Source organism: Amblyomma maculatum, chromosome 10 (genome assembly GCF_055883805.1).
Source record: "Amblyomma maculatum isolate TAMU_Amacu chromosome 10, ASM5588380v1, whole genome shotgun sequence".
Lineage (NCBI taxonomy): Eukaryota > Metazoa > Arthropoda > Arachnida > Ixodida > Ixodidae > Amblyomma > Amblyomma maculatum.
In genome coordinates this window covers 64037680-64064584 of record NC_139353.1, presented here as the reverse complement: position 1 = coordinate 64064584, position 26905 = coordinate 64037680, and the positions used below count along the sequence as shown (strand labels likewise).

The window sequence follows — 26905 nt, the reverse complement described above, 5'->3', positions numbered from 1 at the left end:
GAACAAAAGGGAAAGTGCAAAGTAATCATCACAACATTAACACAGGAGAGAACAGCAATGCGAACAAAAGGGAAAGTGCAAAGTAATCATCACAACATTAACACAGGAGGGAACAGCAATGCGAACAAAAGAGAAAGTGCAAAGTAATCATCACAACATCAACACAGGAGGGAACAGCAATACGAACAAAAGGGAAAGTGCAAAGTAATCATCACAACATCAACACAGGAGGGAACAGCAATACGAACAAAAGAGAAAGTGCAAAGTAATCATCACAACATTAACACAGGAGGGAACAGCAATGCGAACAAAAGGGAAAGTGCAAAGTAATCATCACAACATTAACACAGGAGGGAACAGCAATGCGAACAAAAGAGAAAGTGCAAAGTAATCATCACAACATCAACACAGGAGGGAACAGCAATACGAACAAAAGGGAAAGTGCAAAGTAATCATCACAACATCAACACAGGAGGGAACAGCAATACGAACAAAAGAGAAAGTGCAAAGTAATCATCACAACATTAACACAGGAGGGAACAGCAATGCGAACAAAAGGGAAAGTGCAAAGTAATCATCACAACATTAACACAGGAGGGAACAGCAATGCGAACAAAAGAGAAAGTGCAAAGTAATCATCACAACATCAACACAGGAGGGAACAGCAATACGAACAAAAGGGAAAGTGCAAAGTAATCATCACAACATCAACACAGGAGGGAACAGCAATACGAACAAAAGGGAAAGTGCAAAGTAATCATCACAACATTAACACAGGAGAGAACAGCAATGCGAACAAAAGGGAAAGTGCAAAGTAATCATCACAACATCAACACAGGAGGGAACAGCAATACGAACAAAAGGGAAAGTGCAAAGTAATCATCACAACATTAACACAGGAGGGAACAGCAATGCGAACAAAAGGGAAAGTGCAAAGTAATCATCACAACATTAACACAGGAGGGAACAGCAATGCGAACAAAAGAGAAAGTGCAAAGTAATCATCACAACATCAACACAGGAGGGAACAGCAATACGAACAAAAGGGAAAGTGCAAAGTAATCATCACAACATTAACACAGGAGGGAACAGCAATGCGAACAAAAGGGAAAGTGCAAAGTAATCATCACAACATTAACACAGGAGAGAACAGCAATGCGAACAAAAGGGAAAGTGCAAAGTAATCATCACAACATCAACACAGGAGGGAACAGCAATACGAACAAAAGGGAAAGTGCAAAGTAATCATCACAACATTAACACAGGAGGGAACAGCAATACGAACAAAAGGGAAAGTGCAAAGTAATCATCACAACATTAACACAGGAGGGAACAGCAATGCGAACAAAAGGGAAAGTGCAAAGTAATCATCACAACATTAACACAGGAGGGAACAGCAATGCGAACAAAAGGGAAAGTGCAAAGTAATCATCACAACACTAACACAGGAGAAAACAGCAATACGAACAAAAGGGAAAGTGCAAAGTAATCATCACAACATTAACACTGGAGGGAACAGCAATACGAACAAAAGGGAAAGTGCAAAGTAATCATCACAACATTAACACAGGAGGGAACAGCAATGCGAACAAAAGGGAAAGTGCAAAGTAATCATCACAACATTAACACAGGAGAGAACAGCAATGCGAACAAAAGGGAAAGTGCAAAGTAATCATCACAACATTAACACAGGAGGGAACAGCAATACGAACAAAAGGGAAAGTGCAAAGTAATCATCACAACATTAACACAGGAGGGAACAGCAATACAAACAAAAGTGAAAGTGCAAAGTAATCATCACAACATCAACACAGGAGGGAACAGCAATACGAACAAAAGGGAAAGTGCAAAGTAATCATCACAACATTAACACAGGAGGGAACAGCAATGCGAACAAAAGGGAAAGTGCAAAGTAATCATCACAACATTAACACAGGAGGGAACAGCAATGCGAACAAAAGGGAAAGTGCAAAGTAATCATCACAACATTAACACAGGAGGGAACAGCAATACAAACAAAAGTGAAAGTGCAAAGTAATCATCACAACATCAACACAGGAGGGAACAGCAATACGAACAAAAGGGAAAGTGCAAAGTAATCATCACAACATTAACACAGGAGGGAACAGCAATGCGAACAAAAGGGAAAGTGCAAAGTAATCATCACAACATTAACACAGGAGGGAACAGCAATGCGAACAAAAGGGAAAGTGCAAAGTAATCATCACAACATTAACACAGGAGGGAACAGCAATGCGAACAAAAGGGAAAGTGCAAAGTAATCATCACAACATTAACACAGGAGAGAACAGCAATGCGAACAAAAGGGAAAGTGCAAAGTAATCATCACAACATTAACACAGGAGAGAACAGCAATGCGAACAAAAGGGAAAGTGCAAAGTAATCATCACAACATTAACACAGGAGGGAACAGCAATGCGAACAAAAGGGAAAGTGCAAAGTAATCATCACAACACTAACACAGGAGAAAACAGCAATACGAACAAAAGGGAAAGTGCAAAGTAATCATCACAACATTAACACAGGAGGGAACAGCAATACGAACAAAAGGGAAAGTGCAAAGTAATCATCACAACATTAACACAGGAGGGAACAGCAATGCGAACAAAAGGGAAAGTGCAAAGTAATCATCACAACATTAACACAGGAGAGAACAGCAATGCGAACAAAAGGGAAAGTGCAAAGTAATCATCACAACATTAACACAGGAGGGAACAGCAATACGAACAAAAGGGAAAGTGCAAAGTAATCATCACAACATTAACACAGGAGGGAACAGCAATACAAACAAAAGTGAAAGTGCAAAGTAATCATCACAACATCAACACAGGAGGGAACAGCAATACGAACAAAAGGGAAAGTGCAAAGTAATCATCACAACATTAACACAGGAGGGAACAGCAATGCGAACAAAAGGGAAAGTGCAAAGTAATCATCACAACATTAACACAGGAGGGAACAGCAATGCGAACAAAAGGGAAAGTGCAAAGTAATCATCACAACATTAACACAGGAGGGAACAGCAATACAAACAAAAGTGAAAGTGCAAAGTAATCATCACAACATCAACACAGGAGGGAACAGCAATACGAACAAAAGGGAAAGTGCAAAGTAATCATCACAACATTAACACAGGAGGGAACAGCAATACGAACAAAAGGGAAAGTGCAAAGTAATCATCACAACATTAACACAGGAGGGAACAGCAATGCGAACAAAAGGGAAAGTGCAAAGTAATCATCACAACATTAACACAGGAGGGAACAGCAATGCGAACAAAAGGGAAAGTGCAAAGTAATCATCACAACATTAACACAGGAGAGAACAGCAATGCGAACAAAAGGGAAAGTGCAAAGTAATCATCACAACATTAACACAGGAGAGAACAGCAATGCGAACAAAAGGTAAAGTGCAAAGTAATCATCACAACATTAACACAGGAGGGAACAGCAATGCGAACAAAAGGGAAAGTGCAAAGTAATCATCACAACATTAACACAGGAGAGAACAGCAATGCGAACAAAAGGGAAAGTGCAAAGTAATCATCACAACATTAACACAGGAGGGAACAGCAATGCGAACAAAAGGGAAAGTGCAAAGTAATCATCACAACATTAACACAGGAGGGAACAGCAATGCGAACAAAGGGAAAGTGCAAAGTAATCATCACAACATTAACACAGGAGGGAACAGCAATGCGAACAAAAGGGAAAGTGCAAAGTAATCATCACAACATTAACACAGGAGGGAACAGCAATGCGAACAAAAGGGAAAGTGCAAAGTAATCATCACAACATTAACACAGGAGAGAACAGCAATGCGAACAAAAGGGAAAGTGCAAAGTAATCATCACAACATTAACACAGGCGGGAACAGCAATACGAACAAAAGGGAAAGTGCAAAGTAATCATCACAACATCAACACAGGAGGGAACAGCAATACGAACAAAAGGGAAAGTGCAAAGTAATCATCACAACATTAACACAGGAGGGAACAGCAATGCGAACAAAAGGGAAAGTGCAAAGTAATCATCACAACATTAACACAGGAGGGAACAGCAATGCGAACAAAAGGGAAAGTGCAAAGTAATCATCACAACATTAACACAGGAGAGAACAGCAATGCGAACAAAAGGGAAAGTGCAAAGTAATCATCACAACATTAACACAGGAGAGAACAGCACTGCGAACAAAAGGGAAAGTGCAAAGTAATCATCACAACATTAACACAGGCGGGAACAGCAATACAAACAAAAGGGAAAGTGCAAAGTAATCATCACAACATTAACACAGGAGAGAACAGCAATGCGAACAAAAGGGAAAGTGCAAAGTAATCATCACAACATTAACACAGGCGGGAACAGCAATACGAACAAAAGGGAAAGTGCAAAGTAATCATCACAACATTAACACAGGAGGGAACAGCAATACGAACAAAAGGGAAAGTGCAAAGTAATCATCACAACATTAACACAGGAGAGAACAGCACTGCGAACAAAAGGGAAAGTGCAAAGTAATCATCACAACATTAACACAGGAGAGAACAGCAATGCGAACAAAAGGGAAAGTGCAAAGTAATCATCACAACATTAACACAGGAGGGAACAGCAATGCGAACAAAAGGGAAAGTGCAAAGTAATCATCACAACATTAACACAGGAGAGAACAGCAATGCGAACAAAAGGGAAAGTGCAAAGTAATCATCACAACATTAACACAGGAGGGAACAGCAATGCGAACAAAAGGGAAAGTGCAAAGTAATCATCACAACATTAACACAGGAGGGAACAGCAATGCGAACAAAAGGGAAAGTGCAAAGTAATCATCACAACATTAACACAGGAGAGAACAGCAATGCGAACAAAAGGGAAAGTGCAAAGTAATCATCACAACATTAACACAGGAGAGAACAGCACTGCGAACAAAAGGGAAAGTGCAAAGTAATCATCACAACATTAACACAGGCGGGAACAGCAATACAAACAAAAGTGAAAGTGCAAAGTAATCATCACAACATCAACACAGGAGGGAACAGCAATACGAACAAAAGGGAAAGTGCAAAGTAATCATCACAACATTAACACAGGAGAGAACAGCAATACGAACAAAAGGGAAAGGGCAAAGTAATCATCACAACATTAACACAGGCGGGAACAGCAATACAAACAAAAGTGAAAGTGCAAAGTAATCATCACAACATTAACACAGGAGAGAACAGCAATGCGAACAAAAGGGAAAGTGCAAAGTAATCATCACAACATTAACACAGGAGGGAACAGCAATACAAACAAAAGTGAAAGTGCAAAGTAATCATCACAACATCAACACAGGAGGGAACAGCAATACGAACAAAAGCGAAAGTGCAAAGTAATCATCACAACATTAACACAGGAGGGAACAGCAATGCGAACAAAAGGGAAAGTGCAAAGTAATCATCACAACATTAACACAGGAGGGAACAGCAATGCGAACAAAAGGGAAAGTGCAAAGTAATCATCACAACATTAACACAGGAGGGAACAGCAATGCGAACAAAAGGGAAAGTGCAAAGTAATCATCACAACATTAACACAGGAGGGAACAGCAATACGAACAAAAGGGAAAGTGCAAAGTAATCATCACAACATTAACACAGGAGGGAACAGCAATGCGAACAAAAGGGAAAGTGCAAAGTAATCATCACAACATTAACACAGGAGGGAACAGCAATGCGAACAAAAGGGAAAGTGCAAAGTAATCATCACAACATTAACACAGGAGGGAACAGCAATGCGAACAAAAGGGAAAGTGCAAAGTAATCATCACAACATTAACACAGGAGGGAACAGCAATGCGAACAAAAGGGAAAGTGCAAAGTAATCATCACAACATTAACACAGGAGGGAACAGCAATACGAACAAAAGGGAAAGTGCAAAGTAATCATCACAACATTAACACAGGAGGGAACAGCAATGCGAACAAAAGGGAAAGTGCAAAGTAATCATCACAACATTAACACAGGCGGGAACAGCAATACAAACAAAAGGGAAAGTGCAAAGTAATCATCACAACATTAACACAGGAGAGAACAGCAATGCGAACAAAAGGGAAAGTGCAAAGTAATCATCACAACATTAACACAGGCGGGAACAGCAATACGAACAAAAGGGAAAGTGCAAAGTAATCATCACAACACAGGAGGGAACAGCAATACGAACAAAAGGGAAAGTGCAAAGTAATCATCACAACATTAACACAGGAGAGAACAGCACTGCGAACAAAAGGGAAAGTGCAAAGTAATCATCACAACATTAACACAGGAGAGAACAGCAATGCGAACAAAAGGGAAAGTGCAAAGTAATCATCACAACATTAACACAGGAGGGAACAGCAATGCGAACAAAAGGGAAAGTGCAAAGTAATCATCACAACATTAACACAGGAGAGAACAGCAATGCGAACAAAAGGGAAAGTGCAAAGTAATCATCACAACATTAACACAGGAGGGAACAGCAATGCGAACAAAAGGGAAAGTGCAAAGTAATCATCACAACATTAACACAGGAGGGAACAGCAATGCAAACAAAAGGGAAAGTGCAAAGTAATCATCACAACATTAACACAGGAGAGAACAGCAATGCGAACAAAAGGGAAAGTGCAAAGTAATCATCACAACATTAACACAGGCGGGAACAGCAATACAAACAAAAGTGAAAGTGCAAAGTAATCATCACAACATTAACACAGGCGGGAACAGCAATACAAACAAAAGTGAAAGTGCAAAGTAATCATCACAACATTAACACAGGAGAGAACAGCAATGCGAACAAAAGGGAAAGTGCAAAGTAATCATCACAACATTAACACAGGAGGGAACAGCAATACAAACAAAAGTGAAAGTGCAAAGTAATCATCACAACATCAACACAGGAGGGAACAGCAATACGAACAAAAGCGAAAGTGCAAAGTAATCATCACAACATTAACACAGGAGGGAACAGCAATGCGAACAAAAGGGAAAGTGCAAAGTAATCATCACAACATTAACACAGGAGGGAACAGCAATGCGAACAAAAGGGAAAGTGCAAAGTAATCACCACAACATTAACACAGGAGGGAACAGCAATGCGAACAAAAGGGAAAGTGCAAAGTAATCATCACAACATTAACACAGGAGGGAACAGCAATACGAACAAAAGGGAAAGTGCAAAGTAATCATCACAACATTAACACAGGAGGGAACAGCAATGCGAACAAAAGGGAAAGTGCAAAGTAATCATCACAACATTAACACAGGAGGGAACAGCAATGCGAGCAAAAGGGAAAGTGCAAAGTAATCATCACAACATTAACACAGGAGGGAACAGCAATGCGAACAAAAGGGAAAGTGCAAAGTAATCATCACAACATTAACACAGGAGGGAACAGCAATACGAACAAAAGGGAAAGTGCAAAGTAATCATCACAACATTAACACAGGAGGGAACAGCAATGCGAACAAAAGGGAAAGTGCAAAGTAATCATCACAACATTAACACAGGAGAGAACAGCAATGCGAACAAAAGGGAAAGTGCAAAGTAATCATCACAACATTAACACAGGAGGGAACAGCAATGCGAACAAAAGGGAAAGTGCAAAGTAATCATCACAACATTAACACAGGAGGGAACAGCAATGCGAACAAAAGGGAAAGTGCGAAGTAATCATCACAACATTAACACAGGAGGGAACAGCAATGCGAACAAAAGGGAAAGTGCAAAGTAATCATCACAACATTAACACAGGAGAGAACAGCAATGCGAACAAAATGGAAAGAGCAAAGTAATCATCACAACATTAACACAGGCGGGAACAGCAATACAAACAAAAGTGAAAGTGCAAAGTAATCATCACAACATCAACACAGGAGGGAACAGCAATACGAACAAAAGGGAAAGTGCAAAGTAATCATCACAACATTAACACAGGAGAGAACAGCAATACGAACAAAAGGGAAAGGGCAAAGTAATCATCACAACATTAACACAGGCGGGAACAGCAATACAAACAAAAGTGAAAGTGCAAAGTAATCATCACAACATTAACACAGGAGAGAACAGCAATGCGAACAAAAGGGAAAGTGCAAAGTAATCATCACAACATTAACACAGGAGAGAACAGCAATGCGAACAAAAGGGAAAGTGCAAAGTAATCATCACAACATTAACACAGGAGAGAACAGCACTGCGAACAAAAGGGAAAGTGCAAAGTAATCATCACAACATTAACACAGGAGAGAACAGCAATGCGAACAAAAGGGAAAGTGCAAAGTAATCATCACAACATTAACACAGGAGGGAACAGCAATGCGAACAAAAGGGAAAGTGCAAAGTAATCATCACAACATTAACACAGGAGGGAACAGCAATACGAACAAAAGGGAAAGTGCAAAGTAATCATCACAACATTAACACAGGAGGGAACAGCAATGCGAACAAAAGGGAAAGTGCAAAGTAATCATCACAACATCAACACAGGAGGAAACAGCAATACGAACAAAAGGGAAAGTGCAAAGTAATCATCACAACATTAACACAGGAGGGAACAGCAATGCGAACAAAATGGAAAGAGCAAAGTAATCATCACAACACTAACACAGGAGAAAACAGCAATAAGGGAAAGTGCAAAGTAATCATCACAACATTAACACAGGAGGGAACAGCAATACAAACAAAAGGGAAAGTGCAAAGTAATCATCACAACATTAACACAGGAGGGAACAGCAATACAAACAAAAGTGAAAGTGCAAAGTAATCATCACAACATCAACACAGGAGGGAACAGCAATACGAAGAAAAGGGAAAGTGCAAAGTAATCATCACAACATTAACACAGGAGGGAACAGCAATGCGAACAAAAGGGAAAGTGCAAAGTAATCATCACAACATTAACACAGGAAAGAACAGCAATACGAACAAAAGGGAAAGTGCAAAGTAATCATCACAACATTAACACAGGCGGGAACAGCAATACAAACAAAAGTGAAAGTGCAAAGTAATCATCACAACATCAACACAGGAGGGAACAGCAATACGAACAAAAGGGAAAGTGCAAAGTAATCATCACAACATTAACACAGGAGAGAACAGCAATACGAACAAAAGGGAAAGGGCAAAGTAATCATCACAACATTAACACAGGCGGGAACAGCAATACAAACAAAAGTGAAAGTGCAAAGTAATCATCACAACATCAACACAGGAGGAAACAGCAATGCGAACAAAAGGGAAAGTGCAAAGTAGTCATCACAACATTAACACAGGAGGGAACAGCAATACGAACAAAATGGAAAGAGCAAAGTAACAATCACAACACTAACACAGGAGGAAACAGCAATACGAACAAAAGGGAAAGTGCAAAGTAATCATCACAACATTAACACAGGAGGGAACAGCAATACGAACAAAATGGAAAGAGCAAAGTAATCATCACAACACTAACACAGGAGGAAACAGCAATACGAACAAAAGGGAAAGTGCAAAGTAATCATCACAGCATTAACACAGGAGGGAACAGCAATACGAACAAAAGGGAAAGAGCAAAGTAATCATCACAACACTAACACAGGAGGAAACAGCAATACGAACAAAAGGGAAAGTGCAAAGTAATCATCACAGCATTAACACAGGAGGGAACAGCAATACGAACAAAAGGGAAAGTGCAAAGTAATCATCACAACATTAACACAGGAGGGAACAGCAATACAAACAAAAAGTGAAAGTGCAAAGTAATCATCACAACATCAACACAGGAGGGAACAGCAATACGAACAAAAGGGAAAGTGTAAAGTAATCATCACAACATTAACACAGGAGAGAACAGCAATACGAACAAAAGGGAAAGTGCAAAGTAATCATCACAACATTAACACAGGCGGGAACAGCAATACGAACAAAAGGGAAAGGGCAAAGTAATCATCACAACACTAACACAGGAGGAAACAGCAATACGAACAAAAGGGAAAGTGCAAAGTAATCGTCACAACATTAATACAGGAGGGCACAGCAATACGAACAAAAGGGAAAGTGCAAAGTAATTATCACAACATTAACACAGGAGGGAACAGAAATGCGAACAAAATTACCGACGATTACGTTGCTTCGTAATGCGAAATTTGAGCGCAGCAAATAAGCTGTTTCACCTTTTCTATAGATTGAGGCAAAGAAATTGAGCAACACATGTATGCGCTATCACAGATTTTTTTTTTATTTTTCACATGTATTCCTTTAACAAAGATATACAGATCCGCCGCCACCGATCTGGCTCTCTGATTGCCACCGCACAGGGGTTGCATTGGAGGAGGAGCGAAGAAAGGAATTAAGTTCGAGCCGGCGCTTTGACAACCGGAGACTCGCAGGAAGAGGGGGGAGGGGGGCGGCGTGTACACCCAGCGGCAAACGATGGGTGCAGAAGCGCGCGAAGCAAGCGGACAACGCGATAAAGGGAGGAGGGAAGAGATAGCAGCGACTGACTGATGCTGCTGACGCCGATAGTGAGTCAACCCCAGCTGCGGAGTTGGTTTCAGGGACAACGCCGCCGATGCCGACGCAAACAATATGATACCCTCGCTTCCGCAGCGCCAAGAACCAGGTCTAGCCGTGGGAAGGTGGTCACGTACTCGTCGACGTGCCGGGGCCTATGTGAAATAACCGGCGCGTCGGCAACTGAAGAGCACCCTATCTGCCACACAGGAACAGGGGGGGGGGACCCTTCCCTCCTTTTTCTGCATGGCGGCGACGGTGTTCTATGCAGTCACGTTATCTTGACTCTCTAGCGGCGTCAGCGGCATCCAGCGGTATCAGTCGGTCGCTGCTAGCGCTGGGGGAAGAAAGGGGGCGGAGCTGGTTACGAGGCCGAGGACGACGCCGACGCCGACGCGAAACCCAGAAACGGACGCCAGAGAGCTGCGCTCTAAAAGGGAAAGTGCAAAGTAATCATCAGAACATTAACACAGGAGGGAACAGCAATACGAACAAAAGGGAAAGTGCAAAGTAATCATCACAACATTAACACAGGAGGGAACAGCAATACGAACAAAAAGGAAAGTGCAAATAAAAGAAGCTCGCTCCCTGCTCTTCCTTTCTGCAGCGTCCGTGCCTGCCCCGCCGCCCAGCACCGCTGTGTCTGTTCCTCAGCCGGGCCCAGCCATGTGCAAGTACAATGGCCGCATGTACAACGTCAACGAAGAGTTCTACAACGGCTGTTTGGAGGTGTGCCACTGCGGCGCCAATCTTCGCGTCAACTGCGCCATCATCGAGTGTCCGCACCACTTCAACCAGCACTTCAGCGAGTGCCTCGAGTGGGACATAGACCCCACCTTCCAGCCGTCGCCGCCCAACTGCTGCCCGCCTTCCAAGTGCAAGAAAGGTGCGCCCTAAAATAGTGTTTGCGAGGGAAAGCATCCCGCGTAAGATGAACGAGTGCGCAGAATTTTGGCTATCTCAGCGTTCGGTCAATTTGATTAGGATTATGAGGCTTTTCTGTTATGGACACGATGCTTTGTCTGCCTCTCTGTGGCAAATATGTACTGCTTCTAGACATACGAGCTTCTGTGGGGTAATATACACAACTTTCATTATTTTCTTATGTTAGGTCGGTTGGAGACTTAAGTCTGCACTTTAGCAAGATGTCGAAGCGTCCTATACTTTTGTAAAGTTTTTGAGCCAGTTGAGGTTTTCTCGGGAAGTCACCAAACCTGCCAAGTCACCAAAGGAGCCACAAGTATGACGTTTGGCGTAATCTTTCTGTTTAAAAGTGCGTCGGAAAATCACGCGAGTTTTGTGAGTATGTAAAGTACTAGCACGGAAAGGTCTTGGTTATCACCATGGTAGGTCAACATAATTCAAGTTAACGTCGAAATTCTCCCCAGTTAGTCACTGCAAGTTTCGTTGGCTTGGCTTTGTCGGTTATGTTTCCAGTAGTTCGCTCTTGCTTCACCAAAAGGTGATTCATTGCGTGAATGTGTGAAGAAAAAAAATTCTTGCTGCTCTCAACTAAAGCATAAATCCCAAGCCTTCAGTTATGTTTGCGTTCGTAACGAAAAAACTTGAAGCGTTTGAAATCGTATGCCAGTGAAAAAAGTGAGTTTATTTCAACTTCAATGGGTGGTTTTTCTACCCCGTTTTGCTTCCTTATTTAGACGGATCCTGCCTTTTCAACGGCGTCAAGTTCCGCAACTTCCAGCAGATCCCGCAGGAGATGCTAGACTGTGGAAAGCGCTGCGTCTGTGTCAACGGCAATGTGTCGTGCGAGAATCGTTGTCCGCCCCTGAACAGCTCGCCACCGCCCACCCTTCCGTGCCACCCTGCCCAAGCTTATAGGGGACATCTGCCTGGCGACGAGTGCTGCACTCACTGGATGTGCCGGGAACCTGAGAAGCCTGGTGAGTTCCAAGCACGTGTTTGGCGCGTTGCACTGAGCTGGCGTGACTGCGTATTCTGCGTCTGCATGTCGTTTCTGATCGCTTTAACCGATCCTAAAGAAGAGGTCTCTCGGGGCTATTCATATCGCTTTCGTCGACAAGTACCTTGTGTAAAGACTCGTTTTTTAAAATCTGGTTTTCCAACATAACATTCTCAACAACACACAATAGCATGGACGTGTGGACTGCGATCTGCTTGGTCAGCGTTAGTCTGTTAAAAGTTTCAGCTGCGCAGAGCCGTATGATTTCCACATCGTCTTGCCGAAAATATCTCGCCGCCTTGCGGTGCAGGCTTAAATTTGCACAACTAACATCTTAACCGCACATATAGGCACTCTGTCCAGGGACGCTCCATAGATGTCTCAGTCGACGCGATGGCTTTCTTCTTTGAGACGCACTGTGACGTTATAAAAGACCATACGTGCCAAGAGCAGAGAATGCCTCATCTCTTGGCGTATTTCTCAATCGGATTTCACAAAGCCCTGAAACTCCGCATGTGTCACGCATCTGCATTTTTTTTATCGCAGTTTTATCTAGCACAGGGTAACGTGACGTAAAATACAAGTCAATGGCGGGCTGCGGGCCGCTGCCACCTTTTCAATCTCTGGCGAGGCTGACGAGGTTCTCGCGTGTCGTACCTCGACCTAATTTTATTCAAACTAGCGATGCACGCTATGAAATGTCCTGGCCTCGTCTTTGCTGCGCCACTCAAGAAGCTATGGTCACAGGGTTCTGCAATGTCGCGATTCGATGATACGCTTATGTAATGTGTGGTGCAAGCGGCGCATGAGAAGCCTTGTTCCATCTTTTTCCGATTTGCATAGAAATAGCTGACGTTATTGAAATCCATGGCCGGATACATCTCTGCAGTAATCGTCACAAAAAATTCATCCGCAGCAGAAAATATTTCGTTGTTAAAACGTTTGCAGCTACCTAAATATAAACCTGAGCATCAGACCAGGTTATCAACTCAAAAACTAGGATACCTTTGTCTTCTTAGGCACAGTCAAATTCACCAAACTTGTTTGTTTACGGTTTAGCGGAGTAATACGCACGCCGCGTGTAGTAACTCAGTTAGCAGTTGTGTTTTTTAAGCTGTATCCGGCTATAGCTCAGTATTGTTTTTCTGGTTAAGACAGCGTTCAAGTTTCTTCTGCTGACTAAAGGCACCCGAGGTGTGCTTGTTAAGAAGGAGACCGGCGGTATTACCGTGGCTTTCACTAGACACCGCTTTTCGAGGGCGCGGCTTCAATTTTACGTTCCAATTTTTGACATTACGCTTTTTTAAGCATAAGCCTAAACCACAGTGGATTGGCAGCTTCCCATGGTCTCAAATGTCGATACTAAACCGGCCTTCTATCGAGTCGCGACTAACATCTAACTAAGCGCTAAAAGTTATGCATGCCGACTCAACTCGACTAGACGAGTTTGTAGCGATAATAAAATCTATTGTTAAGATTCTTGCAAAAGCTGCTTACCGATAACTTTCGCCCCATGTCACTAAACAGGATTGCGGTAATGATACACAAAACACCACATCTGTTACAAAAAGCTCGGGGCTTTTTGTGGGAGATATCTCGACTTTCGATTAACGATATATTAATGTATACTTATAATCTGCTCTAGTGAGCTCACAGAGCCTTTAGTTCGAATGAAACTTGTTCTCCGACAGCTATCTGCTTTTAAACGAGCAGAAGCGGCTCAAATGTCCCGAACAAAGCAAATGGGCCAAAGTTGACCCTTTGCATCTCAACTCCTGTGAAATCAATGCATCACAGGCAGCAAGCTGTAATGCTTAGATCCTAAGCATTCGCATCGGGAAGCAGCTTTTGCAAGGCTAAATGTTGCTCTAAACTTGTTGCATATGGTTGAAGCACTGATGTAATATTTTATAAACTTGCGCGCGAAATTGAAAACGTGCTTAACGAAGCGTTTTGAAAGACAAAAGAAAATAAAACCCAAAAATTCACGTTTTTGCTCGCATTTCAAAAATAAACCGGGAAGGCCTCTTGGCACAGTTCGCATAAGCGATCTCCAAAATTTCAATAACTGCTTAATGTCATTACACTCACTTTCTCTGAAAGACATCAATCGACTGTATTTTTTTAAATACAGTCGATTGATGAACACTGTCAGTGCCAGAGGGTTTTCATAGCGCCTACAGTACTTTTTGAAACAACACGAATAAACTCTGCCTCAAAAGGCAGGAGTCTGCCTTCAAATCACATTCTTCTTGGTTGTGTCCACTATGCTGACGAGTGATCTGAATTAGCAGCATATTAACTCGTTTAAAGAGGTCCCCCGCTCGTGCAAAACACGTTATCCTGAACAACTGGGACAATGACAGTAGGAAAAAAAAACAGCTTTTGCTTGTCACAGTTAGGAGCCTCACAATACTCATTAGTTCCAGGAAACTTCTCTCATGCTGACACATCTCCCCTTAACTGCTGACGGCACAAGAGACTTTCTGCATACTCAATCTAATTCATATTGCCAGCAGCAATAACACGGCTGTGTATTTGGCTGTTAATAAATCTTAGCATAATGTGCGACAATAAACCTAACATTATATAACCAGCGGCTTCAACCATCTGCAACCAATACCCTTGGCAGCCTAAACCCGCGATGTTCTAAAAGTGGGCCCTCCTCCCACTCCCACCGTGCGCGCGTGTAGCGGTGCACTGCCTGTTCCACGGGGAGCGCTACAAGCTGCACGAGCAGTGGGAGGTGGTGAAGGGCTCGGTGCGGCGTCAGTGCACGTGCAAGCCGCGCACCACGGGTGTCGGCGCCGAGGCCGAGTGCACCTCCACGTGCCCGCCCATCCCCGAGCGCTTCCAAAAGCCGAACCCGCAGTGTCCGCGGCCCGTGGTCGTCACGCCCAACGATCCCGGCGTCTGCCCCTACATTGTCTGTAGTCCCACGCAGCCAGGTAAAGGACTTGGACGCACACGCATGCGCAGTTTATGCTCGCTGCTTGGCTGCGCGCTTTGCTCCTAATTTGTTTCTCCCTTCCGAAATCTGTTTTATTTTTCGGTTTATAAAACCCCTGCAGGTTTTATTCAAGTGACAGCTGTGTATCTCTTCCGCCTCTTCTCTGCATCTTTGTTTCCTGGGCATTGTTCAAACGATGTTGTACCCGTTTAAACCAGCGAAATTTTCAGTTTTCTTGTACAAGGGACTTTCTCTGGCGATAAGCAATATCATTGTGAGTGTAATTTAACGATGAACGCCTACATTTTACGCTGACCAGATAGACGTGTCGCCAATGTAACTTCAGCTGTATGGATAGGCGGTCTTAGGAAAGGGGTCCCAATCGATATAAATAATGCTTGAGCATGCAGGGTCTGAGTCCTCTTCTCGAGGAGAACGAGTGGCTTCCAAAAATATTGAGGAACCTTCCCTATATTGCTTACATTATCTTGCTGCCTGACATGAATGCACAAACCAGCACACAAGTAGAGTCACACACTGAATTTTCCTTTTCAAATAATGATCACCTGTTCCATACATCTGTGAATAAAATACTTGTGGTAGCTCATTCAACAAAATGCAAGTAACTTTACCAAACTGCATTTATACTAAAGATATGCATGCAATATCGCAAGCACACTGAACTAGAAGGAAAATTGCGAAACAGGAATGCAGCTATCTTGCGCTATTATGCATAAATATAGTATTTGTATTGCTGTAATGAACTTTGAAAAAGCGTGCTGGAGAAATCAAACGATGTGCATATTACAAACTTCGTAAATATAAAGAAACAAAAAAGTTTAAAAGCAAGAAAAATCATTAGCATTTTCTTGAAAACATGGCGCAAATAAAGACAAGGAGACACAGATGTAGACAAGACAGGCGCTTGTCTTTGTCTTTATCTGCGCTGTGTTTTCAAAGCACTGCTACCAACTAGCCCAAACCAAACATCTGTTGCGTCATTAACATTACTGGAAAATATTAACGTGATATAAGCCGGGTCAGCGAATAGTGAACGATTATCGCTCTGATAGGCAGGAAGGACTGTTTCAGATAATAACAGAAACACATCTGGCAGATTAGTTAAAGTTTAGCCTTATTACATTCTGTAATTCTACCGCTGCTCGCAGGGGTGTTTTTTGAGCCTTCGAGGCACCCTTTGATAGGAATGGGCACCCTGCATTGCTTTTAAGCCTTCCACGTGGACAGTTTCTGTGCATAAATTAATTTTTGATAGCGCAAAAGAGTAAAATAACTGGGCCAGAGCCTAGTCCCACGCATTATGTCTGCTGTGTCCACGTCATTTTTGTGCCGGCAATTGATTGATGCTTCGGACCAATCGGCCGGAACCAAAGCTTGAATTTAGCTTCTATAAATGACTTTGACTGTTTTATCTCACAGTGGTTTTATTATTACGTGCTTTGATGTTTTCTCTGATAATACTATAGAGCATTTTGCCCACACATAAACTGAACAAAAAGTTAAGGTTGCACAAACGCGTGTGCAACCTTATTCCCTAGCAAAAAAACCGTATGAGTCACAATAACCTTATATATATTTCTCATACTAAACTCATACAAATCTCATACAATCTCATATATCTCTCATACGCTGTATGATATCTGTATTAGATGGTATGAGATTCGTCCGAGTTTAGTATGAGTTTAGTATGAGAAATTTGTATGAGGTTATTGTGACTCGTAGGGTTTTTTCACTAGGATTGTAAGGCTATTTGTGTACAACCTTTGTCTTTTGTCTCGTCTTTGTGCGCTGTGAGGAGAATGATTAGGCATAAATTCTTCCAGATTTCTGGTTTTTAAATAGAGACGCTTATGCCCTGTGTCCAGTGCATATTTTTAAATCCGCGATTTCTCGCTCCTCCAACAACCAGGCAAAGAGCTGCAGAACGTGAGCGTCGTAGCTGTGAACTCCACCACGATCCGTGTCCGCTTCACCCTGGCCAACATTCTGATCGGTCTTGTGGGCCACGCCGAGTTGCACTTCACCACAGACCCGTTGACACCGCGCGAGACCTGGAGCACACAGAAGTTCGCGCGGCCCAAGCGGCTGTTCGACACGGCCAACATCGAGTACTACCTGTCCAGCTTACGTCCGGACACCACCTACTTCTTCCAGATCCAGATCATTATTGACTCCCTGCAGTCTGGCCCAGAAAGCCAGGTCTTCAAGCTCACCATGCCTCCCGGTGAGTGCGCGCGTCAAAATGTGGTTTCAGTTAATATACTGGACGGATGTTAGGATTCGGGCTGTGCGAGCAGCCCCAGCCGCAAATTTAAGGGAGCCTGTTCCTTTTGGGAAGGGTCCGATAAGCAAACTTTATGCAATAAGCAAGCGATGCAGCTGAAATCACGGAACTGTCTGGGAGCTGTGTAGAAACTGCGGCCTGTTTCTCAGGCTTTTACCTGCAGTGTCTTGATGGCCCCCCATGCTCGCCGCACGGGCGCATCGAGATCTTGTTACCGATCAGAATTCTGGAGATTTACTTTTCTTGTAGTGGACTCACCGTAGGCGCTGCGAATTCGTTACGATCATTGCTTGTTCCCCTGCGGTAAATCTGGAGGTACATTTGTATTGTAATTAGGCACACGTCTCACGTGATTTCGTATATTCTTTTCGTCTTAGCGAGCTGATGCGTCGCATATTAGGATCCTATATCACCTCAGAAAAAGCGGCGCGCGTTTTTCCTTTTAAAGCAGTGGTTTATTACTACTTATTAGTATTAAGCTCAGTGCAAGTTCAATTTTCATCTCTATCATAGTTATTTACACAGAGGAAGGCCAAAAAGGCCAGCGCACACTTCTACGCATGCAGCACAGGGAGAAAGAATTCAAACATAGAGTAATCGCCAAATTGTCTAGGAAGAAGCAACCAATGCCTGTAATGCTGGCAAGGAAACGCATCTCTGCGGTTAAAATATTTAATGGTTGCTTTCTCTCGTTCAAGACCTGAAATCATCCTTACTTGCTTACTTCAAATAGTTCAGGGAGCTGTCAAATGGCGCCGTGTCTGCCGGCACAATCTGCAAACTACAGTTCCGATTTTGATTCTTGCTATAATTGCATACTAAACACGAATAAGCCTATAAGGGAGTAAAAAGGGAGTAACATGTCCTCTTCTACACTCTCGATTATTATCAGGGCATGCTGCCCAAACCCTGGGCTATATTTTATCACTAGAAATACGGTATAGATACGATCGGCAGCGATAACAGATTCTCGAATAAAAATTGGTAAAGTTTTAGCAATTACGAAGGTTTTAACTAAGGTTACAATGTCCTCTGATTGCTGGCATCAAAGCTTCTGGTGCATCGGTGAAAATGCCTCTTTAATTGCTGATTACATAAAACTAGTTAAAGGAAGGAATATGCTTCTGTTGCCAAAGCATAGCATTCTCTACATTTAGGCGCTAAATATATCTCAGGGCTGGGAAAGAATGTCATGCCCTTACAAGAGAGTGTGTCAGATGACACCTTATTTCCTTTTTACTCCTTTATAGGCTTATTTGTTCTTAGAATGTCATGAGTTGGGAGCTCTGCGCCCACATCGCGAATTCTACGTTAAGCTTAACTTAAGCAATTTCTGTGACTGTTGGTGCAGCTGCTTCAGAACGCATGGGTGGAATGGTGGGAACCGAATTTCAGTCGCAGCAGTTTTGGTGGCGGTCAAAACTCGCCGTATTTTTACGCGATATCTCGTCTGCTCCTTGGGGTGTTCTTTCAATTAAAGACTCCATTTATTGATTCGAATCGACTGTAAATCGGACCAGAAAGCTAAAAACACAGTTTCCTGAGATTTGCTTCAAAGTAGGAGATCGCCAAATGTGAAACCCGTCCATCATCACATGGGCGCTATCGAGAAATGGCGCCCTCGTATATCCTCGCGACCAATAGAGAGTATGGTTTCGTTGAAGCTACGGAAATAGCACGAATTTTTACCCTTGCGCTATAATCGAAGGTATGCATCACTCCATGGCGGCTCAGCAAGTTCAGAACCGAAAGGCCATGGGAGGGTCTTGTGCTGTAGTGCTGTGGGCCACAGAGGAATACGACCCTCGACGGTAACTAGACCGCAGACTGCCAAATTTGTATCCCTTTTATGTGCTCTAGCGTTGCAATCTAATGCAGTCGTTTTCAGCCGTGGATGTGTCGGGGACTCTTCGTGGGCCAGTGGAAGTGGTAAGGAACCCGTTGAGACCTGAGGTGGAGCAGAGGGGGCGATCTCGTGCGGACGGCTGTGGCAGTTCCCGCAGCAGGTCATGCAATAGGGATTGAGACAAGTCTAACCCGGCCTCTAAAACATACACTAGACAGGCCAACGCGCCATGGCCTGCAGAGGACGTGTGGAAGAGGTGACGCGTTGGCGCCGGCATGCAGGCCGCTAGAAGGACCTCGACTCCTCCCAAGACGGTGCCTCTCTCTCATTGTACACCCGAGATGCTTTTCGTTGCAGCCTCGTCCAGCAGTGCATCCAGAGATCAAATTTCACCAATGCCGGCATCAACAAACGCTGTAGATGCTCCCTCTCTATCGCACGTGCTCTCCGTTTCCGCACCCATAGCATTTCATTCGCTTTCAGAAACTGAAATTAGCTTTGAATTTTCGCACGTTTAACACTGCAAAAATGTCTAGCCATGCCATAGCTAGCGCTAGGCCTTTCCTTTTTATGTGACCATGGGTTCCGCGGACCCCGAAGATCGCATTTGAGGAACACTGGACCAATATTTCATGTCAATGTGATGCGATAATTGAGAATTCCCCGAACGCAAGGAACATTTCTATCAGCTGTATTTTTTGAATAGTTCTTGGTAAACTGTCCTAATCGAAGACTAGGACCTTTGGTCATATTTGACATGCAAGCCTTGAAAGCAGCGTGTGTATCTTGCAAGGTATTGTTGAACTTTAATTGAGGAAATACAGGGACAATGTGTTGCTCCTGATATGTTGACATTTCGTCACTGACTAGTGTATTTCAGGTCGCTGAACAACAGTTACATCAGACCTAGATCAAGTGTCATTTTCCCACTAACGGGCGAAAAACTATACAAGCAGCATTGCTCAGTTCGTAAGTGCAGGGTACAGTCTTTACTAGCACCCAAAGATGTCAGACATATACTCTACATGGTAGGCTACTCCAGAGAGGTGTGCTGAAGATGAAGCGAAGCACACTCTCGCATAATCTCACAGACTTGCAAAGTGATGATTTTCACTTGCTGCGTGTAAGTTTCATTGTACTAGCCATTCGGACTAGCGATCTGGATTTTCACTGCTGATGATAAAAGTGGCGTTAAGAATGAAACTGAAGGCACTGAAATTAATTCTATCCGCATGTCGTATTTCGAACCAAGGAACATTAACGAGCACGCTCGGCGCTAACTTGACGCTTCCCTATACTCCTGGTAATCTCGACAGCGCTGTCTCGCACAAAAAGTGTCAGTTCTTACTTCCATCGTGTGTACATGTATCTGACATGATCTATTGACAGAAAACATCGCATATATTGTGGCGTCATTAGGCAATTTATCAATCTCAATATTCCGACTCGCCGCTTTGTTTTTGTTGCGCGATAGAGCCGACCACTACGACTACGGTTCCTCCGCTGCTCCTTCTGGACATGATGATGGCGGTGAACAGCATCGACCCGCACACGGCCAAGGTGTCCTGGAGGCCACTGGATACTCGCGAGAAGAAATATGTGGATGGCCTGCAGATTCGCTACAAGCTCGCCGGGCAGGACCACGCTCCGTGGAAGACGACACCCATGATCCACAGGTCAGTATTCATTCATGATTGTACTTATTACCAGGTCTTCAGTATGCCGTGACATATGACATGCAGGCGACGTGAGGTTTAAAATGCTCATTCCTTGTAAGTAAAAAGTTGCTGCACGTGCTTGGAGTGATTTCGCTGGGTGAGACGAGAGGTAATCGAATGTACATTGTTTGGGTTAGCAAGGAGCCGAAAAAGGAGTTATTGAAAGCCTGACTGGGCATAGTTAATGCACGTAATCAGACCAAAACCTAAATTCGAAAATACCCTAAGAATAGATTAATCAGCCTAGAACTAACGAAATACTAATCACCTTGCAAAAGCTAACCACTGAATGCAGCGAAAATTATCAGTAGTTGGTTTCTTGCAAGGTGAGTGAATGATTTTTAATTCGATATCATCAAGCGGTCTCTTGCAGATGCATTAAATAAAAGTACGCAAACACTCATTACAAGAACAGGGACGCAATTGCTGTCTTAATGTACAGTAGAAAATAAACACACTCAAGAACGTTAGCACATTAACAGACAGCAAAAAAAGCTAAATTGATATTTTTTTGTGCATTTAGCAAGGACAGCTGGATGCGAACAATAGCGCGTAAGTCCTAGCTCAGCAAGAAGCCCATGAGGCATTTTAATTGTTTGCGGACGAAAACCTGAAAGGTTTAAAAGTAAAAAAATGTCACAAGGCTTTTATCGAGACGATTATATGGCTTGTTTGCAGTCGTCAGCACGAAACGGCAAATAAATAGATTCTCCCACTCTCATTACCGTGGTCTGTGCAAACATACCCATCTTATTGCATCCCATTCGCGCGGGAGCTCGAGGTATCTCTTTCGCGAAGAGTTATTGACTTGTGCCATCTCATCTGCGCCCCGTGTCGCCTCCCGGCGCTGTTCCATTATCATTGCTGACCTGGCGGCGTCGTGCCAACACTCGCAGGGATCGGACATCGTACCTTATTCAAGATCTGGAGCCCAGCTCGTCGTACCTGATCGATATGCAGTTTGCTGTGCCGGAGGGCCTCCCGACCCGCATCGAGTCAGCACAGCACGTGGAAATGAGGACCGCTCCCATGCCCAAAGGTTAGTGGCTGTCTGTAGTTCCTCCTGCACAGCTCTGCAACTGATCTGTGTACTTCGCACGGTTGAAAAGTCATTGGTAGCTTTCCGTGCTTTCGCTTCTTTCGGTGGTAAACCTGTATCAGCAAAGGACGTTATATAAGTACTTAGAAAATAAGCTAGTTTGCGACGCTCCTTCGTAAGTGCTGGTGCCGAAGCAGGAGGCAATTTCTTCCAGTTAACAGCATTGGCAGTGTGACGGCATAGCTTCATGTATGTGAGTTGACATGGTGTTTTTGTTATCAATGGGCGCGGGCTTGAAACCTGCGGAGGAAGCTTACGACGCTGAAGGAATATTAAGTTCAAGGGAATTTCTCAGGAGTTTCGGTTGGGATCAGTTATTACAGGCTTCTTTGTCTGTTCGGAAAACTGTGCAGCTGTGGAACATATCTTCTCCTATATTGATGCCAAAGAAAAGTGACCGCCTCTTTGCTGTAGACAGCGGTGTTTTTTACAGTGCAATGTCTATAACTGTCATTTTCCAAGGTCATGTCTGCTAAAGCTAGGTACTACGCACGTGCTAGCTTCATCTGCGCCTCGCTATGAGTGTTCACAGCTGCGCTGCAAAAACATTGCCGTCACTAGTCTTCGAAACCGCTCCAGAACGAACAGATCAGCTTTCCTGGCTCTGGAACGAGAAGGCTAAACTTTCGCCGCAGTCGATTGCGTTTCGCGTAAAAGTGCTGCACACTCGCGCTGTACACAAACTTGGTCGTCTTCATCAAGTTCAAACTGCATACCCTCGCGCTGTGCTGTGAACAATGTCGTCTTCACGAGGTTCCATCAGCGCCACTCCTTCATGCAATCTTTAAAAGATAAATACGCCGTACACATCACCATTTGGGCGAATGCTGGCGAGGCCTGCGAACGTAGTTTGGACCAAATCCACAAGGCGGCGCGAGGAAAAGAGACTATGTGGCATAGAGGAAGACACTATCGCCAAAGGAGAACGTAGCCGTGCCAAACATGCCGCCGAGACCACGAACAACTAAAGGCCAGACTAGCTTGTTGCCGAGGAGCTTACCAAGCGCGGAAGCTTGCAAGGATGAATGCGGCAGCACTGACTACGGCTGCAGCGTTGGCTTGCTCTCGTGAAGGGTCCAAGGATAGTTGAACCTCAAGAATTTTAAAGCAAAGGCTTCACTATGCCACGTGAAGCCAAGGTCGCCGTGCCTAGCAGGAGCCGCTACTGCGCATGCGCCGTAACCATGACAGCCAGCCGCGCTGTTCCAAAAGTGTTCCGCGCCGGCGTAGAAAGAAGGGCAGTTTCCACACTGCGCATGTGCGTCGCCGCGGAGAGCTGACCGAGTAGAGCAGGAAAGCGTCTGCCGGCATCGCATGCGCAGGGCATGAAAGCAGATTCTGCCTGGAACAGAGTAATTTCGACCATTTGTGATCTTAAACGTGCACTGATATCGCACAGCACACGGGTGTCTTTCCGTTTCGTTTCCATTGAAACGCAGCTCCCGGCGATCGGCTTCGCAGCCCAGTACTCTGGTTCCGCAGCCCCTTTTGCTCCACATGCGGTCCAGCGGCGTTGAAATCTTTTTATTGCCTGGAAAAAGGTGCTAGGATTTAACGAACCAACGCTTTTTCCTTACTGCTTCGTTCAGAATGCCACGGCAGCTCGATCGTAGTTAACCTTTGCTGGCTCTTACTTCATTCTAACGTCGCTTCAGCTTTATTTCTGCAGTTTGTCAGGTATCTGTTCTTTCATGGCGTAATTTCTTACCCACTGCGAACTCTATCCGCCGAAGCCTGTAAGGTAGACTCGGTACGCCATCACTCATCAGCGCTCCTCTGTGGCATTTGTGCAGACGAGTACCAGTTCGAGATGATCGTCAACGTGAAGAGGACCGAGCAGTACTCTGCCTCCTTGGTGCTGGACGGTATACCGGAGCCCATCACTAAGTACGTGCACGTGTTCAGCGTCATGTACAAGAGTGAAGCGGCCGCGGAGCACGTACAGCAGTTCATGCTTCTCAAGGAGCCCAAAATCTTGCTTGAGAACCTCAAGCCTGGCCAGAGGTAAGCCTGATTGAAGAAATGTCTGACAGTGTAAATACGCAGAGTTTGAAGCAACGATCGATGGCAAAGAATCTATTGACAGTCAGCAAAGCGAGCAAAAGTTTGCGCAAGAGCCTCAAGGCAATGTGTAACTCGACATGAATCGAATTCTATCTTGATTCACCTTTGGAGTAATTTCAATGTTTTCATGCAAGCCTTGCATTCGAGTACGACATCGTGACTGGTCGCAGAGTGCTGGTTGTTGAAGATGAGCCTAAGCAATATTAATTCGTAGTTACCAAGTGTGCAGAGCGCCAAAATCTGCAGCGCATCTCTTAAGTGTCAAAACCTGTCGCATTCTTTTACGGCAGCTTTTTGTCGGCGATAATTTCACATCGTTGCACAAAATGGGCTTTCAGTGACGTATTATGTACGCCGTTTAGTTATCCAGCTAACCGCTAGCCGAATAATAAATGACAAGGGCCTAACGCCATGGTAGTTGTAGTCCAATCCTGGACATCGCCATAAAGGCTAGAAAACTAACTGGAGCGAAGAATAGCAGTACTCCTTTCGGTCATTCGCACTGATTACATAGTAGCTCTCTTGAATCTGGAAATGAGATGTTAATCGCAAAGTTTTCTGATAAAAATGCATCAGTAGGCGCTTTCTGTTCTTTTTGTTTTTTATACGAGCTGGATTTTACATGAACCTACCACTATTGGAGGCGTGAAAGTGCCTGCGTTTGCCGTTAGAGGCTAGCATATGTTAAATGCATTTATTTAACCTCGACAGGTACAAGGTCTGGGTAGATGCCTACCTGACCAACGGCAAGACGACAACGTCCAACATTCTCGACTTCCACACCAAACCGGGTCCCCCGCCTACGACGACAACCACGTCGACAACTACGAGCACCACGACAGAGTCGAATGAAATCGAAGGTGAGGTGCCCGTGCTGCCCTGAGGTGCGCTAGAGCATGCTGCTTTCACTGTCTGACCGATACACATTGCCGCAGAGAGTACGAGCTTTCGTGCTCTTGTTCGATGGCTCGAGGGTCTTATATAGGAATATGCTTTGGCCAAAAGTATACTGATATTTTGTTCCAACTAGTTGTCGCTTTGGAAGCCGTTGTTTTAAAGCTGTTTAAAAAGAATGTTAGTTTAAAGTCAAGCTTGGAATTGTCGACATGTTTCTAAACTGTAATGACAAAGAGCTTCTTTTATAAACCGGAAACTGCTGAGAAATCAAATACAGGCGTCGCTGCCGACCATCATTCTCGCAAGAACATTATGATGACGACTAATGCTTTACTTTCATTCAGCAACATTTAAGCATAACATTTATCGGACTACACTCGCAAACGGCTGTTACGAAGTACTTTTTGGTATTTACATTAGGACCTTGAGTTCAGTGGCGGGAGAAAGTTTTCTTTGTTTATGCAGTTACGGCCACCAACAAATGCGCTTTGTGCCGCTCGACAGGTGTCAACGCAGTCGCAAAGTTTAAACCAATAAATTTTTGCTGAGTAGGGAAACTACACTCGTGCACTGTCGCCTTTTAAAGTGCTCGATTCAGCGAAGTTGAGAGACGCTGCGTGTTATATTGCTATATCGGGATCTTCGTTAAATTGAGGAAGGCATTCCTCGGTCATTTAGTCGGATAAATCGATTTTTATATGGGGTAGTGGTGTCAAGGAAGTACTACGGCATCATAATTTCGTAGCGTAATCTCGATTAAAATGATATTGCGTTTTGAAAGGACGCAACAGCGCAACTTATACGAAGAACCAGGGAAGTTTACTGTTACGCCGTCTGAAATGTAATAGGAGTAATTGCCCACCATGCTACGTTGCTACATTGAAATTGCGGCTAGCGTAGACGAATGACACTGATTGCTAGCGTGTAGAAAAAGAAGCATCGAAAATTGTATGTCGGCAAGAATGATGCCAAGGGACTACAAGTCGCTGATATTTGCTTGCTTGTAGGTTTTAAGCAAGAACTGCACGCTTTTTTTGTGTCGTCCTCCGGCGGACTGTAGCAACAGATCAAGGGCATCCAAAACTTTACCCGGTGTCGGCAGCGGTGTCGCACGCGACACCGGGTCGACGGGCAGGCTTTTTACCGTTTGCAATATCCCTCGAATTCAGATCAATAAATCTTCCGTCTTGCACCGCGCAGTTTGGCAAAAGGGGGACGAAGTTTCTCCACGATGTTACCTTTTGGCTCGCAGTCAATGGATGTTTGGGCATTTTAAACAAAATAGAAAACAAATATAATTTTTGACCTTCATTTTTCAACAAACATTTGGCTAAATCGGGACAGATAGTGAAATTTATTTCGTTATTTCGATTACTCAAACCATTGGACCATATGGGAGGCTTACGTTATATCGGAATATCTTCGTTAAATCGGGTTTCGTTAAATCTAGTTTTGACTGTGGTAAGAAAATGAACCCATATAAGCTGACAAGAAACCATAGCGCCTTATTGCAGGCTTCCTTGTTCAAACAGTTTTCACGAACTGTGTTTAAGTGGCCGCGCTGTGGTGAACTGGTCTTCTCAA

At 43.9% G+C, this 26905-nt stretch overlaps 1 protein-coding gene across 1 annotated transcript in view; it reads left to right on the top strand.

Annotated features, from left to right (window-relative positions):
* Positions 1 to 26905, top strand: part of LOC146176689 (uncharacterized) — a 181386-nt gene that overhangs the window by 149026 nt on the left and 5455 nt on the right. Inside the window, exons 16-23 of the mRNA XM_084582925.1 lie at positions 11129 to 11407; positions 12180 to 12422; positions 15136 to 15390; positions 17323 to 17637; positions 21018 to 21219; positions 22158 to 22300; positions 24154 to 24364; positions 25136 to 25284. Of these exons, the coding sequence (XP_084439051.1) occupies positions 11129 to 11407; positions 12180 to 12422; positions 15136 to 15390; positions 17323 to 17637; positions 21018 to 21219; positions 22158 to 22300; positions 24154 to 24364; positions 25136 to 25284 (1797 nt within the window). The remainder of the gene's footprint in view (positions 1 to 11128; positions 11408 to 12179; positions 12423 to 15135; positions 15391 to 17322; positions 17638 to 21017; positions 21220 to 22157; positions 22301 to 24153; positions 24365 to 25135; positions 25285 to 26905) is intronic.